The sequence below is a fragment of the Triturus cristatus genome, chromosome 10 (genome assembly GCF_964204655.1).
Source record: "Triturus cristatus chromosome 10, aTriCri1.1, whole genome shotgun sequence".
NCBI lineage: Eukaryota > Metazoa > Chordata > Amphibia > Caudata > Salamandridae > Triturus > Triturus cristatus.
This window is the reverse complement of record NC_140593.1, coordinates 986,851,688-986,867,980: the sequence shown is the minus strand read 5'-3', so window position 1 is coordinate 986,867,980 and position 16,293 is coordinate 986,851,688. Positions and strand designations below refer to the sequence as shown.

General features: G+C 42.8%; 1 protein-coding gene across 1 annotated transcript in view; it reads left to right on the top strand.

Moving 5' to 3' along the window:
• Positions 1-4,919, top strand: part of PLD6 (phospholipase D family member 6) — a 131,616-nt gene extending 126,697 nt beyond the window's left edge. The window contains exon 2 of the mRNA XM_085628925.1: positions 4,190-4,919. Coding sequence (XP_085485051.1) covers positions 4,190-4,446 — 257 coding nt within the window. The 3' untranslated portion in view covers positions 4,447-4,919. The remainder of the gene's footprint in view (positions 1-4,189) is intronic.
• Positions 4,920-16,293: the final 11,374 nt, after the last annotated feature.

Sequence of the window (16,293 nt, the reverse complement as noted above, 5' to 3'; positions counted from 1 at the left end):
AACAATTAAAGAGTCTGTGCAACCGCTTCTGGAGTTCGCCGCACTTCCACTCGAAACCAGATAATTCAATTCGTACAAAGAAGGAAGGTGCACCAGGAAGTAGTCAATAAGCTGCAAATCTATTCAAAAGTATATCATATATATTATTGTGGCTGTAGTAATAAAATTGGTCATCAGCCAACACGTTTCGTTCCGATATCCAACTATCAGTCTGGTTGACATATATGTGTGGGCCAATGAATTCCAAAGTTCGAATAATGTGAATAGAAAAACAGCTTTCGTAAATTCCAAGGACTTTTGAGCTATTCAATTCAAGAGCCCTACAATCTTCCAAAATATATAGGACCCAGGGTTAGCCCAAAACCTCTCTAATCCTCTATAGAGGGCCAGATTGCCACAAAGAGTCCCTTGCAATATTGCCGAATTCCAAAAGCCAGTGTAACTGTCAGTAGTCCTGGTCAGTGTTGACGCAAACGAGCAGAATCCCTCGTCCAATTTTATTTCTAGTCTACAGACATTTCAGGATGGTGGGAATTCATCCCATCTCAGGTGCTTTTTAAGAGAGAGATTAGTTGGTCAAGTTGTAGTTGTCAGGAGATCCAGGTATGGTTTACAAGCCATATGGAATGGACAGCTCTTCTTGGTTTGTAAGTATGCTTTTTGGCCTATTTTCTGCATCATGGTGTTTTCAAGACTACCTGTTGTCACCTGGTAGTTTATTTGAGAGAGAGAGAGAGTGATCAGGTCAAGGGTTTATTTGGGTGACATTTTAATAATGTGATGGGATAAAAACAGGCCCTGGAAATCTTACATTTAGTAAAGAGGATATTGGAAACTCAGTTACAGTTCTAAGCAGGATTTTGAAGTTTTCAGGTTGCAGTTAGAATACTGTTAAAACAGTTTGAAAGTTAAAATTCCCACCCCCCTTATTGGGAGACAGTGAAATTGACAGAAGAGACGAGTATTTAAGCTGGTAGTTTGAGAATTTTGGTTGCGTGAGATGAGCGAGTTTTGTTTGGTAAAGACGGATTTTTATTTTGGAATAAGATGTAAGCTGTTGTGGATGGGTGTCCTGTGTGGAACACCAAGAGACAAGTGCAAAATGGACTGCGGAGGAGAGGACTTGGCATGTAAATTGTTTGGAAATGAAAACTGGTTTGATTGCTTTTAGGGGTGTTCTAAGATGTGTAGAGAGATGAGAAGTTATTTTACATATGGACAATCTGTGTACGGGGAAGCATATCTCAGAATCTTACAGACTTAAGGATGGAGATGTGACAATATTGTTCGGGACACAGGATGGCTCTTGGAGTATTTACCTGGTCCAGACAATGTAGTGACAGAATAGTTTGAGATGTTTGACAGATTACAGAGATTGGATTTTGAAAAAGGAGCATTTCAGGTAAGCTCAGGGCAATGGGGCAGTTCGAGGTTGTAGTGAGGGCTGCGTTTAGATACATACATTGCTATGTTGGCATAAGCGCGTTAGATGTTAGAAAACCATCTTGCAACTTTTGCTGCCTTTGCACACAACACTGTAGATACATGTTATTATTTGAAAACTGCTTGCTCGCCTTTTTCTTCACATGAGAACTGTCTGTTGTTCACATCCCTAGACGTGCGCTGCGACCTTGGTCTGAACATTGTGTAAAGAAACAGTCTGGGTCGCCAGACAATGCATGTTTTTGAGTTCAAGTTGATCGGCCCACTATTTAGCCATAACATGCACGCAGCTGCAAATACCTGAAAGTAGAGTGCTTTTAATATTGCAGACTGCATGCTTTACACACATTCGGAAGAAGAGCTTTCCCAGGAGCAGAGTACACCTGATCCTGTGATGTGATTCCACTAAGCTGATCTTTACGGTATGGGGTTCCCCATTGAAGCCTAGAGACCTTCTACTAGTCTAATAATATTAGTTTACTAGCGAAAGGAAGGTGGTTGTATTCCACTGTCATTTATACTATGATTTCTCCTTTCATTTTCTATGGTATTGTAACAATGCTGGTGGTTTTGATTTTAATCATTTGTCTGCTTATGTTAGCCAAAGTACTGCATCTTAGGACACGTAGTTTATAAAATAAACCTTTTAAACTTTACTGTGTCTCTGATTACTCTTGTTGTGGACTGATATGAGAATAATTACCAACCGGTATTTCTGATTCCCACCATTCCTGAGAATACCCTAGGTCGCTTGTTCTGGGTTGTCTATACACTGGGATCTCCGTGATGATATGGACAACGAATGGGACACTGATTCTGGTCGGATAGGGGTTCTGGGTTCTGAGGTGAGTTTTTGGGACACCACAAATCACTGAGGTCCTGGTTTCCTGCGCATAGTTCTGTGCATGAGCAGAATCCCTGCAACAAGGTGGGCTGTTACGTCACGATTAATGACTGGTATATAGAATTATTACAGTTGAAGGTAGGATCAAGGGACTATTAAGTAGTATTGGAGGACAAGACCATCTGTTTGTAGAGAGTGGGATATTTAACCTTTGTGTTTGGAAGTTTTAAAGATATCCTTAAAGTGCAAAGGCCTTTTAAAAGAAGCTAACGCTTTGCTTCAAAAGTCCTGGCTCATTTTGTTCTAAAGACATGGCTTTTAATGCATTTTCTGTGCAAATGATTTACTGAAAACCATTGTAGCATGTTACAACTGCTGTATTGATCAGCCTTGAACATACCTAATTCTAGCCTCTGGTGTTGCCATAAATTGACGATTCTCTTAGGAAGAATCTAGATTTTATTAAGGCTAGCTTTATCCCACCCTCCTTTCCCTTATGGGGAAACAAACATTAAATAAGCTAATAGAAGCTTTTGAGTAAAAGAATATTAAACAGTGTTTGGTTTGAGTATTAATTTATTATCTTATTTTCCCAAAAGGACAGTATGTGTGATGGCAGGATTCAGAAAGAACACAAAAGAGGTGTTTTAAATCAGATCAGTGGAATGCAGAAGATGGAGTATGGATGAAGGATTAGGATTTAAATTGGAGCATTCAAAGAGTGAGAATGTTCAACAGCATCATTGTTATGCAGCCATACAAATGATTCTAACACTATGGTTAGTAGGATGTTATGTTTTGATCTTTAAGGTCCTGTACGGAGGAGTAGCAAATCCTTGGAGTAGAAGCTTAGCATTGCAAAACTTCTTGTGAGGCTTTCTTACAAGGGGTTGGTTGTATGTTGTTTTGATAACTCTCAGATTTGAACATATTTCTAATTTTATGACTGCTTACTCAATGGTTCCTTAGGAAAGGTTATGCACAGTGTAGTAGGCAGAGTTGGTTATGGTGATAAACCAATATTATATGTGAGGTGCCTTAGGTATGATCTGTTTAGTATGGAGAAATGATAACAAAGGCAGTAGACCGGATTGTGAAAATCCAAAGGCCGGGATTTCATTACATGGATCTCAGAGACTACTGAAGTTCACAAGGATTTTGATCTGGTCTACCTCCTTTGACAAACTCAGGGGCTGGAGGACCAGCACTGTGATAGTTGTTGCTAGACCTTATGTGGAGGGCCTGGCAGATATAGTAGGGTGCCAGACCCTTGTAATTATAAAAACAAATTAAAAGAAATCTACACATATATACATACATAGGTAGTCTTTCGGCTAGCCACTTTCTGTATGTTTGAGTGAAATTCACATTTTGATTCACCCCATGGCATCATACTCTTATCTGCACTGTGCTGCATATAGTGTGGCCAATATTTCTGAATTGGAGGCCCTCTTGTAATGGTATTGTGCACAGTGTGTCACAGATATCCACCTTATTTAGAAGCATTATGTTGGTCACCATAGTACAACAGTGATAAGCTCTTCACTTTAGCTTTTGAAGATAGGTGCCCAACGCAATGTTTAGTATTGTGCATACCACTCACTTCCCTATTTAATTTTGTTTTTTATTGCATGGGTATACCCGCCAAGTTTAGGTGGTCACATGCATTCTTTTTTCAAATCTTTGTTCTTTTATGTTCTATATGTTTGTTCACTTTGAGTGCCTGATATATTGCAGATAAGTAAATGGTTGAATGCAAGAATAAGTCAGTGTGGGGATGAATGGATGAGTGATTGATTGGATATATGAGTGGGTGCCTGTACTCATCAGGTAACGAAAAGGCGCTTGTAGTTATCTGCCAGACCTTTTGGATTTACCACTATTGGTTTTTATTTTTTACAGGCATCAGTGTGCGTCATGACCAGGATGCGGGCTACATGCATCATAAGTTTGCAGTGGTGGATAAAAAGATTCTCATCACTGGCTCTCTCAACTGGACATCACAAGCCATACAGGGCAACAAGGAGAATATCTTGGTCATGGATGATACCGTAATTGTGCAAGCTTTTGTGGATGAGTTTGAAAAGCTGTGGGAACTGTACAACCCAACGACTTATGACTTTTTCCCAAATGGAATAAATAAAGTAGCCCTAGTTTGAAAAAAAGATCCTGGCTATTTGCAGTAACATCTGTACTACAGATCTACATATGGAAAACTTTGACAGATGATTGCAAGTAGATTTTAAATTCAGATGATACAGAGCAAAAGAAACTGTTTTGATTACTACTTGATCAAATAAATTCTGTGTGCATGATGTTTTACCTCCCGAGTAACACTGCTTATGATACTGCCTTGGTACATCGCCAAGCAATTGATGTACTACAGGTTCTGATATTTCATATCATGCACATTCATTTTCCAAAAATGTAAAGCATCCCTCATTTAAAAAAAAACAAAACTTGTGTGCTTAGTTATTGAGCAGACTTCGGTGCTTAAAGTTTTATTGGCTTATCTTGCATGATTTTTTATACTAACAATATGTCAGTTTCATACTTGTAAACTTCGTGGATGCATACCTTTACAGTATTTTAGTATGCAGAAGACCATCTAATAAATTATTAGTTACTTGGACCTGATTTTTCTTTTTTTAACCATCATTATGATCAGGCAGCATCACCTTGATGGCTATACTGGTTACTGTGTGCACATATAATGTTTATAGTTTATATATGGCTTTGAGGGGCTAAACATCATGTTTACCAGTCCAAATTGCAGCTCGCAGGTTTGTCCTAACCAGTATCTGTAGCTCACTGAATTTGTCATGCAAGCTTGGATGAAAAGAGTTTTGGGAAGGAGTAAGATTTGAAACCATTTAGAGCATTTTGTATCTTTTTTTTTTTTTTATTTATCTCCACTTCTCACCCACTTCCATCATGCAAAGACTTCCCGAATTTTGACTGGAACGTTGCTATCCGTCTGTTTTTATGTCATGATCAACAGTAGGACTTTTCAATGTCAGCAGCGTGTGTCTGCCTCTGTGATCCATTGTGTAGGCTAAAATTGTGTTATAAATTTGAAAAGGTGTACCCTTTTGAAACGAAAGATTTTATTTTGGTCCAGAGAGTGCACCTATTTGAACCCCCATTAATGAATTCCAGGTGCGACTAGCAATCTAGGTTAGCTCCACTATTAACAGATGTTGGAACATTTTCAAAAATATAGAATACTGACTGCTTCCTGCCACGCTTTGAATACAAAATCTTTAAAAAGAGTAACAGTTTTAAGCTGTGCCAATGCTTTGAATCCACATCCTGTGGAAGGTCAAAAAAGTGGAACTGGGGCTTCCTTAAAGCCTTCTGATAGGTAGTAAGCTCAAATATCTTAACCCACTACAATTATGTTGGTTATCTGCATTTGTCTGTGATGCAAGGTTTACAAGAGCTTACGAAAGTTTATTCCTGGTAAAATTATTTAGGAATATGAATTCATCGTAATGACTTGTCTAGCTAACCTGAAATAAAGACCGCAAACATCTGTTCTTATTTATTCACTATGTAATTATTATATAGATTAAGGTACAACCTTTCCACCCAACTTGTAGTACCTGAGCAGAGGGGGACACTTAAAATTTGGTGGGACAAACATCTGCTATAATTTGCCTTCCCTCCTCTCCAGATTCCCTGTAAATGAAATGATAATTTTTGGATTCAAGGTCATTACAGTCGTCATTTGTCACCTTTTGTTCGGTAGTGTTCTAAACTCTGCAACAACTAGATATGTTGTTGCAAAAGTAGATTTTAATTGTGTAGTTTATTTGAGGAAGTTGTTGGGAGTAAAGGGCTGATTTTCTTTTTTGACCAGCCAATCCAAAATAATGATCCTTGGGTGAGTTCTTAAAACCTTACTCAGAAGTCCATATATTCATCAATCACAGTATGATAGAAAAAGCATCCCTTAAGAGCACTCCTCTTTTCTCCTATTACCTTTTTCTCAGCTTTTTAGATTCAAGTATAAGTGTGCATTAAACCCTTGCCGGTACAAAACTTACCCTTAACTAAAAAGTTTTCAATTTGGGGAGCACTATCTCAAAGAAATACCATAAGCTCAAGAAATGTCAGCCTCTCCAATGTTCTGACGTATCAGTTTATAGGGGGATCTTGCTTATTGTGCTCTATTGAGAATGCATATATTTTCCAGGAGAGATTGCCGTTAATGTAAGCAAATTGTTTTTTTATTGTCATTTTCTGAGAGGCGCTTGGATACTGGAACACGCAGCACTGTGCAACCTAGAAAAGCAGTTAAAGGATAATAATTCCTAAGAATATAAAGAGGGGAACCCTGCAAGAGGACTAATTTAAGAGCAACAGTTTTTAATTTCCTTCCAAAGCCAGATGTTTTTTGAAGTTTTTCTAGTCAATTGGTCAATTGTTTTGGGGTGATTTTATGTTTTTTGTAGTCTATGAGCGAGAAATCTGACTGAGTGCCTTTCAGCCCATTCTCTTTAAAAATATAGTTTTATTTTCAAAACAATGCAGCAGGAGCAAGTAAACATACAGTATGGTCAGCCTGAGGTCCAAACCCAGTGACCTGTGTAAAGGAACAACAAGCAAGAAAACCCCAATTCCCCGCCCTCCTCCCCCTCAGCCCATTTTCACCTGATCTGTGGCATGTGGGCATAAAACTGATTTTCAGAGTGCGCGGGTCATGTAGGAGCAAGTGGCCAGAGCACTTGTCCCAGGTCAGATTTCTCAAGGCCATACATCGATTTGTGGATTGGGTAGATGCTCTTAAAGAGCACTCTTTGTTCCCCTTCCAGCCACTCTATCAACTGCTAAAACACATTTCCTGAGATTATGCACTGCTCTAACAGAAACTCTCTGCACCTGCTATGAGAAAGCTATAAGCTAAGAGGACAGACGCAGATATATGCCGTCTCAATAGTAGAGTGTGGAGAATATATACATGAGATCAACAGTAGTGTGATTTTCCTTAGTTAAAAAGGGGAAACCTTTCTTCAAAAACTGCAATATATGATATAAGTAGTTGGTAATGGGATTGCCACCTGATTTAACCAAATGACTTGACTTTAGTAGCTGTTCTCTACTTCTGTACATGGGCCACAATGTACTGTCCCAGCAGTCTTGATTGCATCCAGTGGCAATCTGCTCAGTGTTGCCAGTGTCAAGCTTCAGGATCTTTTTGCCCACCCATTGCTGGATGGCCACAAGACAATGTTTCAGTCTCACTGCTAGACAAGGAGGTTGGCTGTCCAGCTTGGTTAAAAGCTAGGTATCATCCCCCATCATACAAGGCCCTTCAACCAAATGACTTGTTTTAGTTGCATGTATACATTGAACGGAATAATTAAAAGTAAGGAGTCAAGAAGCATGCCACAAATCACTGTTGTATAGTAGTATAATCTGAAACCAAGCCTCAAAGAAAGTCTAAAAGCATTTTAAAACTATGCAGCCTTCCCCAGAGGTGAACCCAATTTTTTAGTTTGGGATACCGATTCCCTTTGTAGGATGTCAAACAAATTTATAGACGCCTCTTTGATACAGTGTTTAATTAAGTGGGCGCTGGCAGGATCTCGTTTTTCCAATGTAGCATCCATTTTTCCTAAAAATTGTTTTTACTCGCAGGATCTTCACTGACAGTCAGAAGGCCTAGTAGTGCCCTGTTTCAGGATGCCCAAGCCTATTTTTAAATGATATGAAATACCTTTAATGAGAAAAGCAAATATTGAACACAAAAACTTATTTCTGGTAGCCCGTCTACTGGCAATATTTTCCAAATTCTGTGTATTTTTCTTAAAATAGAAGCCAATTCTTATTTGAAATTAGGCACCAGTGTAATACATATGGCTAGAAAAAATATCTTTCCCAAACGCTTGATACTATGTCAGTGACAGTTTCCTTAGTTTATCTGGCTCGTATGAACAGGATTTTGGAGCACAGAGTTCAGCCTGGTTGTCTTTTTTTCTCCTTTATCAAACCTAGCCAAATATCGTGGCATTGAAGAAAGATATTTTTGTGAGTCGCTTATTGTCGAAGGCGAGGTCGCCTTCAAGAACCTAGTCCGCATCAAAAAAATGAAAATCTTGAACATAGAAGAATACTCTGCAGTTGCAACACTATTTAACATTGCAGCGCTCAACGTTATGCAAATCTTTTAATCTGCGAGCGGAATGGGTACGGGAACTTAAACCCAGAAGACTCCTCTTGACCTCTAATTTTGAGTACAATAGGGCATACTTTCCAATGGCATGTGACACAGGAAGTTGAACTTCCTGAGTCACTTTGAGACAACCATGCTGTAGCTGGTAGTTCCTCCTCTGACTGCCTCTGCTGTGCCTGGACCCAATACTAAGCTACATGCTCCGGTCATAGTAGTAGTTGTCTAGTAGGGGATCTCTTGATAGTCATAAGCTTTTAAATAGTTCAGCCCACGTGCGGGATCCCAGATTACTTCTTCATAGAAGATCTTCTTAAGTGTAGACATTCGCCTTACTTCAGGAAGGCCTGTAGAAAAACTTTAGGAAAGAACATAATGTGCAATCTAGAACACAGGCTACATTGGAGAAACACTTTGATTTTACTTACAAAAGAGTAAAAATACATTTGACTATGTGTAATTTTAAAGTGAAAATTTCATAAAATAGCACAAATCTCATTTACAAACCCTTTCTTGTAAAGGTGAACGATGAAGGAAAAAATGTCAGTGCAGCCTATAGGCTGCCATTATGTGAGTGTTAAAACAGAGACTGTCACTCAAACGACACTATTCAAGACCAGGGAGGCTTGGGCGACAGGTATACCGACTATGACGGACAACAACTGGACTGAGGCCTTTGCCAGTCCACTGGGCGCTGCTGTCTCCCCGCGATACCGCCTTATCCAATATAAATACCTTCAACAAGCATATTTCACCCGGTCCAACCTGTGAAGAATGGCTGTTATCTGGACCCCTATTTGCCTTAGGTGTGGGTGTGCGAAGGGCACCTTCTTCCGTACGGTCTGGAGTTGCGAGGCACTGCAGCCATGCTGGTGTACAATCTTGTCCTGCCTGGGCCCCATCCTGTCCTGGAGCCTCCCTCTTGACCCTAGGCTTTTCTTGCTACATAGTACAGAAGAGATCGGCGGGAACCGCTACAAACAACACTTACTGTTTCTAGGCCTCACACTTGCCAAGCGGGACATCGCTCAAGCGTAGATGGTGACCTTCCTGCCAACAATGGGTGGGTGGATGACAGCCATAGATAGATGTATGGGTGCCAAGATTGCAGTCCACCAGGCAAGGGGCTGCCCCCAGAAGCATAGGAAGATATGGTCTGGCTGGGCTACATATCGGGGTATAGACCTACCCCCTCTGCCACACACGGACCCTTCCTGAATTCGCCCGGTTCATATACCTAATCAGTAACATTTCTAAGATAAATAACTCTGTTGTCAAGACACATACACCTAGTAATTTGCTTTTCAGGGAACTCTGTGATGATCTGTGCTACACTTTAGCTGTTGGGCCAGCTTTATGGCCGGCCAGTTTGATGTTGGTTTTTCAAAAATATGGTACTTCTGTTGTCGAACTGTATTCACAATGTATGCTTTGGGCATTGCTCACCATGTACCATGGAAACTTGATAAAATCTGTTTGAAGAAAACAAAGACCAGAGACTATTGCCTTTAAGGACCCAGAGACCACCTGTATCCCATCATGCCTAGCATGTGGCAGTTACCTCAGTTTTTTTTTCCGGCACCTGGTAACAAGATACTGGAGCATTGAGCTCGGCCTTTTAGGCTATTTGTCTTCAAAATTCACATGTGAATTTGGGTTTTCTGAGTTTCACCTGAAATTTTTCCTCATACTCTCTCGATTTCGAGCCTTTTCTGACTGACTTTTGAGGAATTTTCCTCAAAATGATGCCTTCCCTGTTTGATAAGTGCCTAGCTTGTGGGAGAAAGATGACTACAACAGACCCTCATGGCGTCTGCATACTCTGCCTTCCATCTTCTCATGTTCCTGAGCAGTGCCTTCAGAAGTTTTCTCATTGCATCCCGAGAGACGGGGAGAAAATTTGTCTGCATGGCACGAAAGAACTGTGCAAGTAGTCACTGCAGTCCCAAGGAGAGACCAGAGCAAGGAGAGGGTCAATCCTCTACTAGTGCTCTTACTTCAACATCTGTAGGACGTGGAAGGTCAAAACGGAGAACTCCAGCTAGAAAAATGCATGTTTCCCCGTCAACATAGATGTACTCGACGTGGAGACCAGGTACGGCATCTGCTTGCTTGCCGATCAAGACTAGATCGCTGGTGAGGTAGCGACAACGATAGACATCGAGGCAACAAAGACCTTATACACCGTGCTCTGCGCACTCAAAGTCGAGGAGCATATTGATGACAAGGCGACCCATTGTCGTCGAGGACCGGTACAACATCTAATCGATGGCGAAGATCACCGTCATGGAAAAGCTTGACGTCAACTTGTCAATGTTGATCGACATCAAAATCCATCTCGATGTTGAGGTGTGATCACAGGAGTAAAAGGTGGCGCATTTACTCCTCACCTGATTCAGACTGCTCCAGAGCTTACTCACCAGCGTCTCCAGTACTCCTTCACTCGCCTTTCCGTCCGCCTTCACAGCCTCTACTTCCGCGCCTGCGCCTCCAGTGCCCATGCCTTCTGTACCTCCACCAAGACCCAGATAGCGCTCTAGATCGCGCCATCGGTAACATCACAGGCATCATACGAGGCATTCATCTTCTCGCAGCCACAGATCGCGGTCCAGGATACATAAGTCCAGACATCGCTGGGGATATACAACATCCTCTTCTACCTCAACAAGACATTATTCACCATCCTTATCAGACTCTCCTCCACCTCGTTTTTGGATGTTCTGGTAATGAATCTAAATATGCAGATGTTGGTTCCCACATCTGCCACATCTGTGATATTCGAAACGCTCCACCAGCTGTCAGTTTCCAAACCTCTGCTGCCATTAGTTCCTGGGCTTTTAGAGCCAGCCACTGAACTGTTTCTCACCCTATGCTCTACCAAGCCAGTCCCTTCAAGGCTACAGAAAAATGCAGGCCTTCAGAACAAGAGTCTTTGTTTCTACGAGCAGATCCACCTCCTCACTCTGTCATCATTCTGACGGCCAAAAAGCATCATGCCACAAAACCCTGCCTCATCAGTCCCTCCCGATAAGGAGAGCAAAAGACTGGACTCTGTCACAAAGTCTGCAATACAGCTGCAACCACCATGAAAAGCAGCCAGTGCCATTGCCCTTCTGGGCAGATACGATAGAGGGCTCTATTGTGGGTCCCGTGCTCTACATACCTCTGTAGTCAAGCTAGCCTGGCGGATGAAGGGGGTGATACCCTGAAAAAGGTATTGGGATGATGCTTGTTTCCAGTCCAGGCAGGACCTGGACTGGCAGTTCGGGCTGGACTGTTCTCATGGGGGACAGGGTCAAGACTGATTTACATATGGCTGGGTCGAAACTGGAACTGCATGGAGAGCAAAAAAACGTTGGATTTAGGCCCAGATCTCTGTACTGGGGTGAATGTATAATATTGTTTAGCATTCAGTCCATCAATTGTTCTTTTTGTATTTGTCACACCAAGTGAAATAGGTTTGCACAGACGCGAGTCCCATGCTCTCCATGCCACTGGACTCAAGCTAGCCTGGCTGATAAGGGGTGATACTCCGAAATTGGCCCTAGGATGCTTGTTTCCAGTCCTGGGAGGCCCTGGCCTGGCAGTTCGGGCTGGACTGTTCCCATGGGGAACAGGATAAAGACTGATTTGCTTATGGCTGGGTTCGAACTGGAATGGCATGGTGAGCAAAAAAAAAAGATGGATTTAGGCCCAGATCTCTGTACTGGGGTGAATGTATGACATTGTTCTGCATTCTGTCCATCAATTGTTCTTTTTGCATTTGTCACCCCGAGTGGGACGGGTAGGCCCAAACGTAGGTCCTGTGCTCTCAATGCCACTGGAGTAAAGCTATCCTGGCTGATGAGGGGTGAAACTGGTCCTAGGATGCTTGTTTCCAGTCCAGGGAGGACCTGGCCTGGCAGTTCGGACTGGACTGTTCCCATAGGGCGCAGGGTCAAGGCTGATTGGCATATGGCTGGGTCTAAATTGGAATGGCATGAGGAGCAAAAAAACAATGGATTTAAGCCAGATCTCTGTACTGGGATGAATGCATGATATTGTTCTGCATTCTGTCCATTTATTTGTACTTTTGGCACGGGGACTCTATCCTGAAATTTGTTGACCACCTTCCCAAAGACAAGTGAGAGGACTTCCTGGTGTTGTGAACCAAGGTCTCATGGTCTCAGACCATATCATCAGCGCTGCAGCATACTCCTTATTAGCGGCCCATGAATATTCTCATGGTATTGCCCTGCAGCAGCATTCCTGGCTCTGACTCGCGTCTCTGAAGCAGGAGTCTCAACAAAGGATTTTAAACCTTCCTTTCTCTGGATCCACCCTCTTCAGCAGCCACACAGATGACGAGAGGGCTCGTATGAAGGCAGACATGGAGACATTCACGGCTGTCGGCTTAGAAAAACCAAAAGAATACAGGCGTAACTTCAGACCTTTCCAAAGCCGTTTTTCCTCTCAGAGGGTTCAGACCCCTCAATGGTACCAAAATCGTCAACTGACACATCGGAAGCAGCTAAACCAACCACAGCAGCAACGACCATCCAGGACACTCTTTCCAACGGCCTGCCTAAGAGGGGAAACCCACATCTGGCACAAAAGATGCCTGGGTACTGAATATTGTACAAAATGGGTATTCTCTCAGATTAACAAATTCTCCTCCATCCGTTCCTCCAAAATCCACCAGCCAACATCAGCTCATGCTTCGGAAAGAAGTGAACATCTTATTCCAGAAACGTGCGGTGGAGATCACCCCCCACAAGCAAAGTGGTACAGGAATATACTCCAGATACTTTCTGGTGAAGAAAAAGGGCAGGAACTAATTCAGACCCATTTTCCAACAAATGGATTTGGTAAGAAAGTTTTTAGATGCTGGCATTGCATCAGATATATCCTCAATTTCGCCAGGGGGAATGGCTCTGTTTCCTAGACCTTCAGGATGCATATTTTCATTTGCCCATAAACTAGAAACACCGCAAATTCTTAAGATTTATGTTGGGACACAACCATTATCAATTTCAGGTCCTTCCTTTTAGCCTCAAGTGAGCTTCCAGTGCCTTCTCAAAGTGCATAGCAGTGGTTATGGCTCATCTCTGGCAACACCAGATATTAGTCTATCCCTACCTAGACTATTTGCTCTTCAAGGCGTCTACTTTCCAGGAAGCCCAGACTCACTTCATCTAGATATGCTGGGAGAGGTGTGGCGCAGCAGCCAGAGCGGCTTTCTCCGAAGTGGGGGGGCTCACAGTTCCATACCGCAGCTGGCAGCAGCTTAGCATCATATGACTCTGGGCCATAGCTCACTTAATCTCCTCAATGGCCCCCGGCGCCTGGATACCCTTGGGATGATGTTTGTGCTTTACAAATGTGGAATTTATTTTATTTAATATTTATTCAACGTTTGGGTCTTCAGGTCAACCACAACAAATCAGTCTCCATCCCTGTTCATAGTCTGCAATACTTGGGGGCCACCATCAAAACACAGCAAGTGAAAGTGTTCTTCGGGGAGAGACTCGCATCTATCTGTCTCAAATGTCACTCCCTGATAAAAGCCTCCTTTATTACGGTGAGGTCAGTGTCATCAATTCTCGGCTCCATGGCACCATGTATCTTCTTCACCCTAAATGCACACCTCCACATGTGTCCGCTACAGGAGTGTCTCGAGAATCATTGTAGGCAGGCAACTGAGATGAATCTTCCTCCACACATGAAGCAATCTCCAACATGGTGTTTCCATCACGGGATGCCAATCCGTCAACATCCTCCCTCTCAAACGATAGTCACGGATGCATTGTTACTAGCGTTGGCAGCCCACATGAATCACCTCCAAATTCAGGGCACATGGTCTTCAAAGGAAATGGCAAACCACATCAATCTCCTCAAACTCGGCAGCTCGCCTTGCTCTGAAATTTTTCGGTCATTTTTCACATACCAGTCTATGCTTGCTCAGACGGACAAGCCCACCATTTATTACCTCAACAAGCAGGGAGGGGCACAGTCCAGACCTTTATCCTGCGAAGCTCACAGGACCTGGCACTGGTTAATAGCCAGGAACCTGCGGATCACGGTAACTCACCTTCCAGGTATACATAATGTGCAGGCAGACGCCCTCAGCAGAATTCTGCAAGAAAATCACGAATGGGTTGTTCACAAAGATGTTGTGTGAGTCGGGGCTCTCTGACCATCAACTTGTTCGCCACTGCAGAAAACAAAAAATACCAAGACTTCACCTTGAGGTACTTCCAAACAAGGACATTGGGGAATGTCCTATGGATTGACTGACCAGACAAATTTCTTTATGCCTTTCCACCAATACCTCTGATCCCAGCGTTCCTCCTCAAGCTGCCCCACTTGAGGGCCACTCTCATCCTGATAGCACCGGAGTGGCCATGTCAATGGTGGTTCTCCTACCTCCTTCACCGGTCACGACATCCACATCTCAAGCCCCCATGCCGCCCAGACCTACTAACGAAGTTCAGAGGCTAGATGGTTCATCCTAATCTCTCCCCTTTGAATTTGGCAGCATGGTTCCTGAGCTAGTGCAGTAGGGACATTTAAACCTGCCACAAGACTGCATGGACATCATCAAGGAGGCTAAACAGCCATTTACCCATTCAGCATATGCCTTTAAGTGGAAGAGATTTTGCATTTGGTGTTCTTCTAAGAACATAAATCCTACTACTTGCCTAGATGTCATTCTTCCCTTTCTTCTCTCTTTGGCAAAATCTGGTTTGCAATTGTCTTCCATTCGAATCGATTTGGCGGCTCACACTGCCTACTGGAAATGTCCTTCACAAACCTCTTTTTCCAAATTCCAGTTATTAAGGACCTTCATGAAGGCCTAAAAAAGGTTTTTCCTCCTATGAGACGTCCTTCTCCTTCCTGGGAACTTAACATGGTCTTTTCTCGTCTCATGCAGCCCCCTTTTGAACCCATTCATAAGGGTTCCCTTCAGCACCTTTCGTGGAAAGCAGCTTTCCTAGTAGCTATTACATCAGCTCGTGGGGTGCGCGGGAATCAGACGTTAGTCTCTCGTGAGTCATATACTGTCTTCCACTCTAACGAAGTAGTTATGAGAACCCACCCGAAATTCCTTCCTAAAGTAGTGTCCGACTTCCATTTCAGTCCGACTATTTCATTTCCAACTTTCTTTCAGCACCTTTCCACTCCAGCTGAAAGAGCTCTTAATTCCGTAGATGTGAGGCAAGTCTTGAGGTCTTACCTTGTCAAGACTCGTGGCATTTGTAAATCAAGCCAGCTGTTTGTAAATGATGGCCCTGTCCGTATTGGTCTGGCCACTTCCAAGCATTTCATCTCTCGTGGATTGTATCTTGTATTCTCTTATGCTATCATAAAGCTAACAAAACCTTATCCGCTAAACCCAAAGCTCACTCTACCAGGGGTGAAGCAGCTACTGCGGTTTTAATGAGGAATGTCCCTATTGCAGACATCTGCAAGGCAGCTACCTGGAGGTCTGTTCACACATTCACCAAGCCTTACTGTTTGGATTCAGATGCTCAAGTAGAACAAGCTTGTCTCAGAATTGTACTTGCTTGATTCGAGCCCTGGTCCTTTCCTCTGTTGTTTTCTACCACCCTTGGTGGGTATGGGCTTGCTGTTCTATTCAAACGCTTATGACGGTCAACAGAGATCCCCTACCAGAGAAGGAACAGTTTCTTACCTGTAACTCCAGTTTTCTGGTAGGGGAAGCTCTGTTGAAGTCATTGACGACCCACCCTCCTCCCCGTCGGATATAACGGAGGATGTCTTGGGGTTAGTTCCTTATCCGTCAAAAAGGACAGAGATAACGGCCACATGTTAAGCATATTGGTGTATT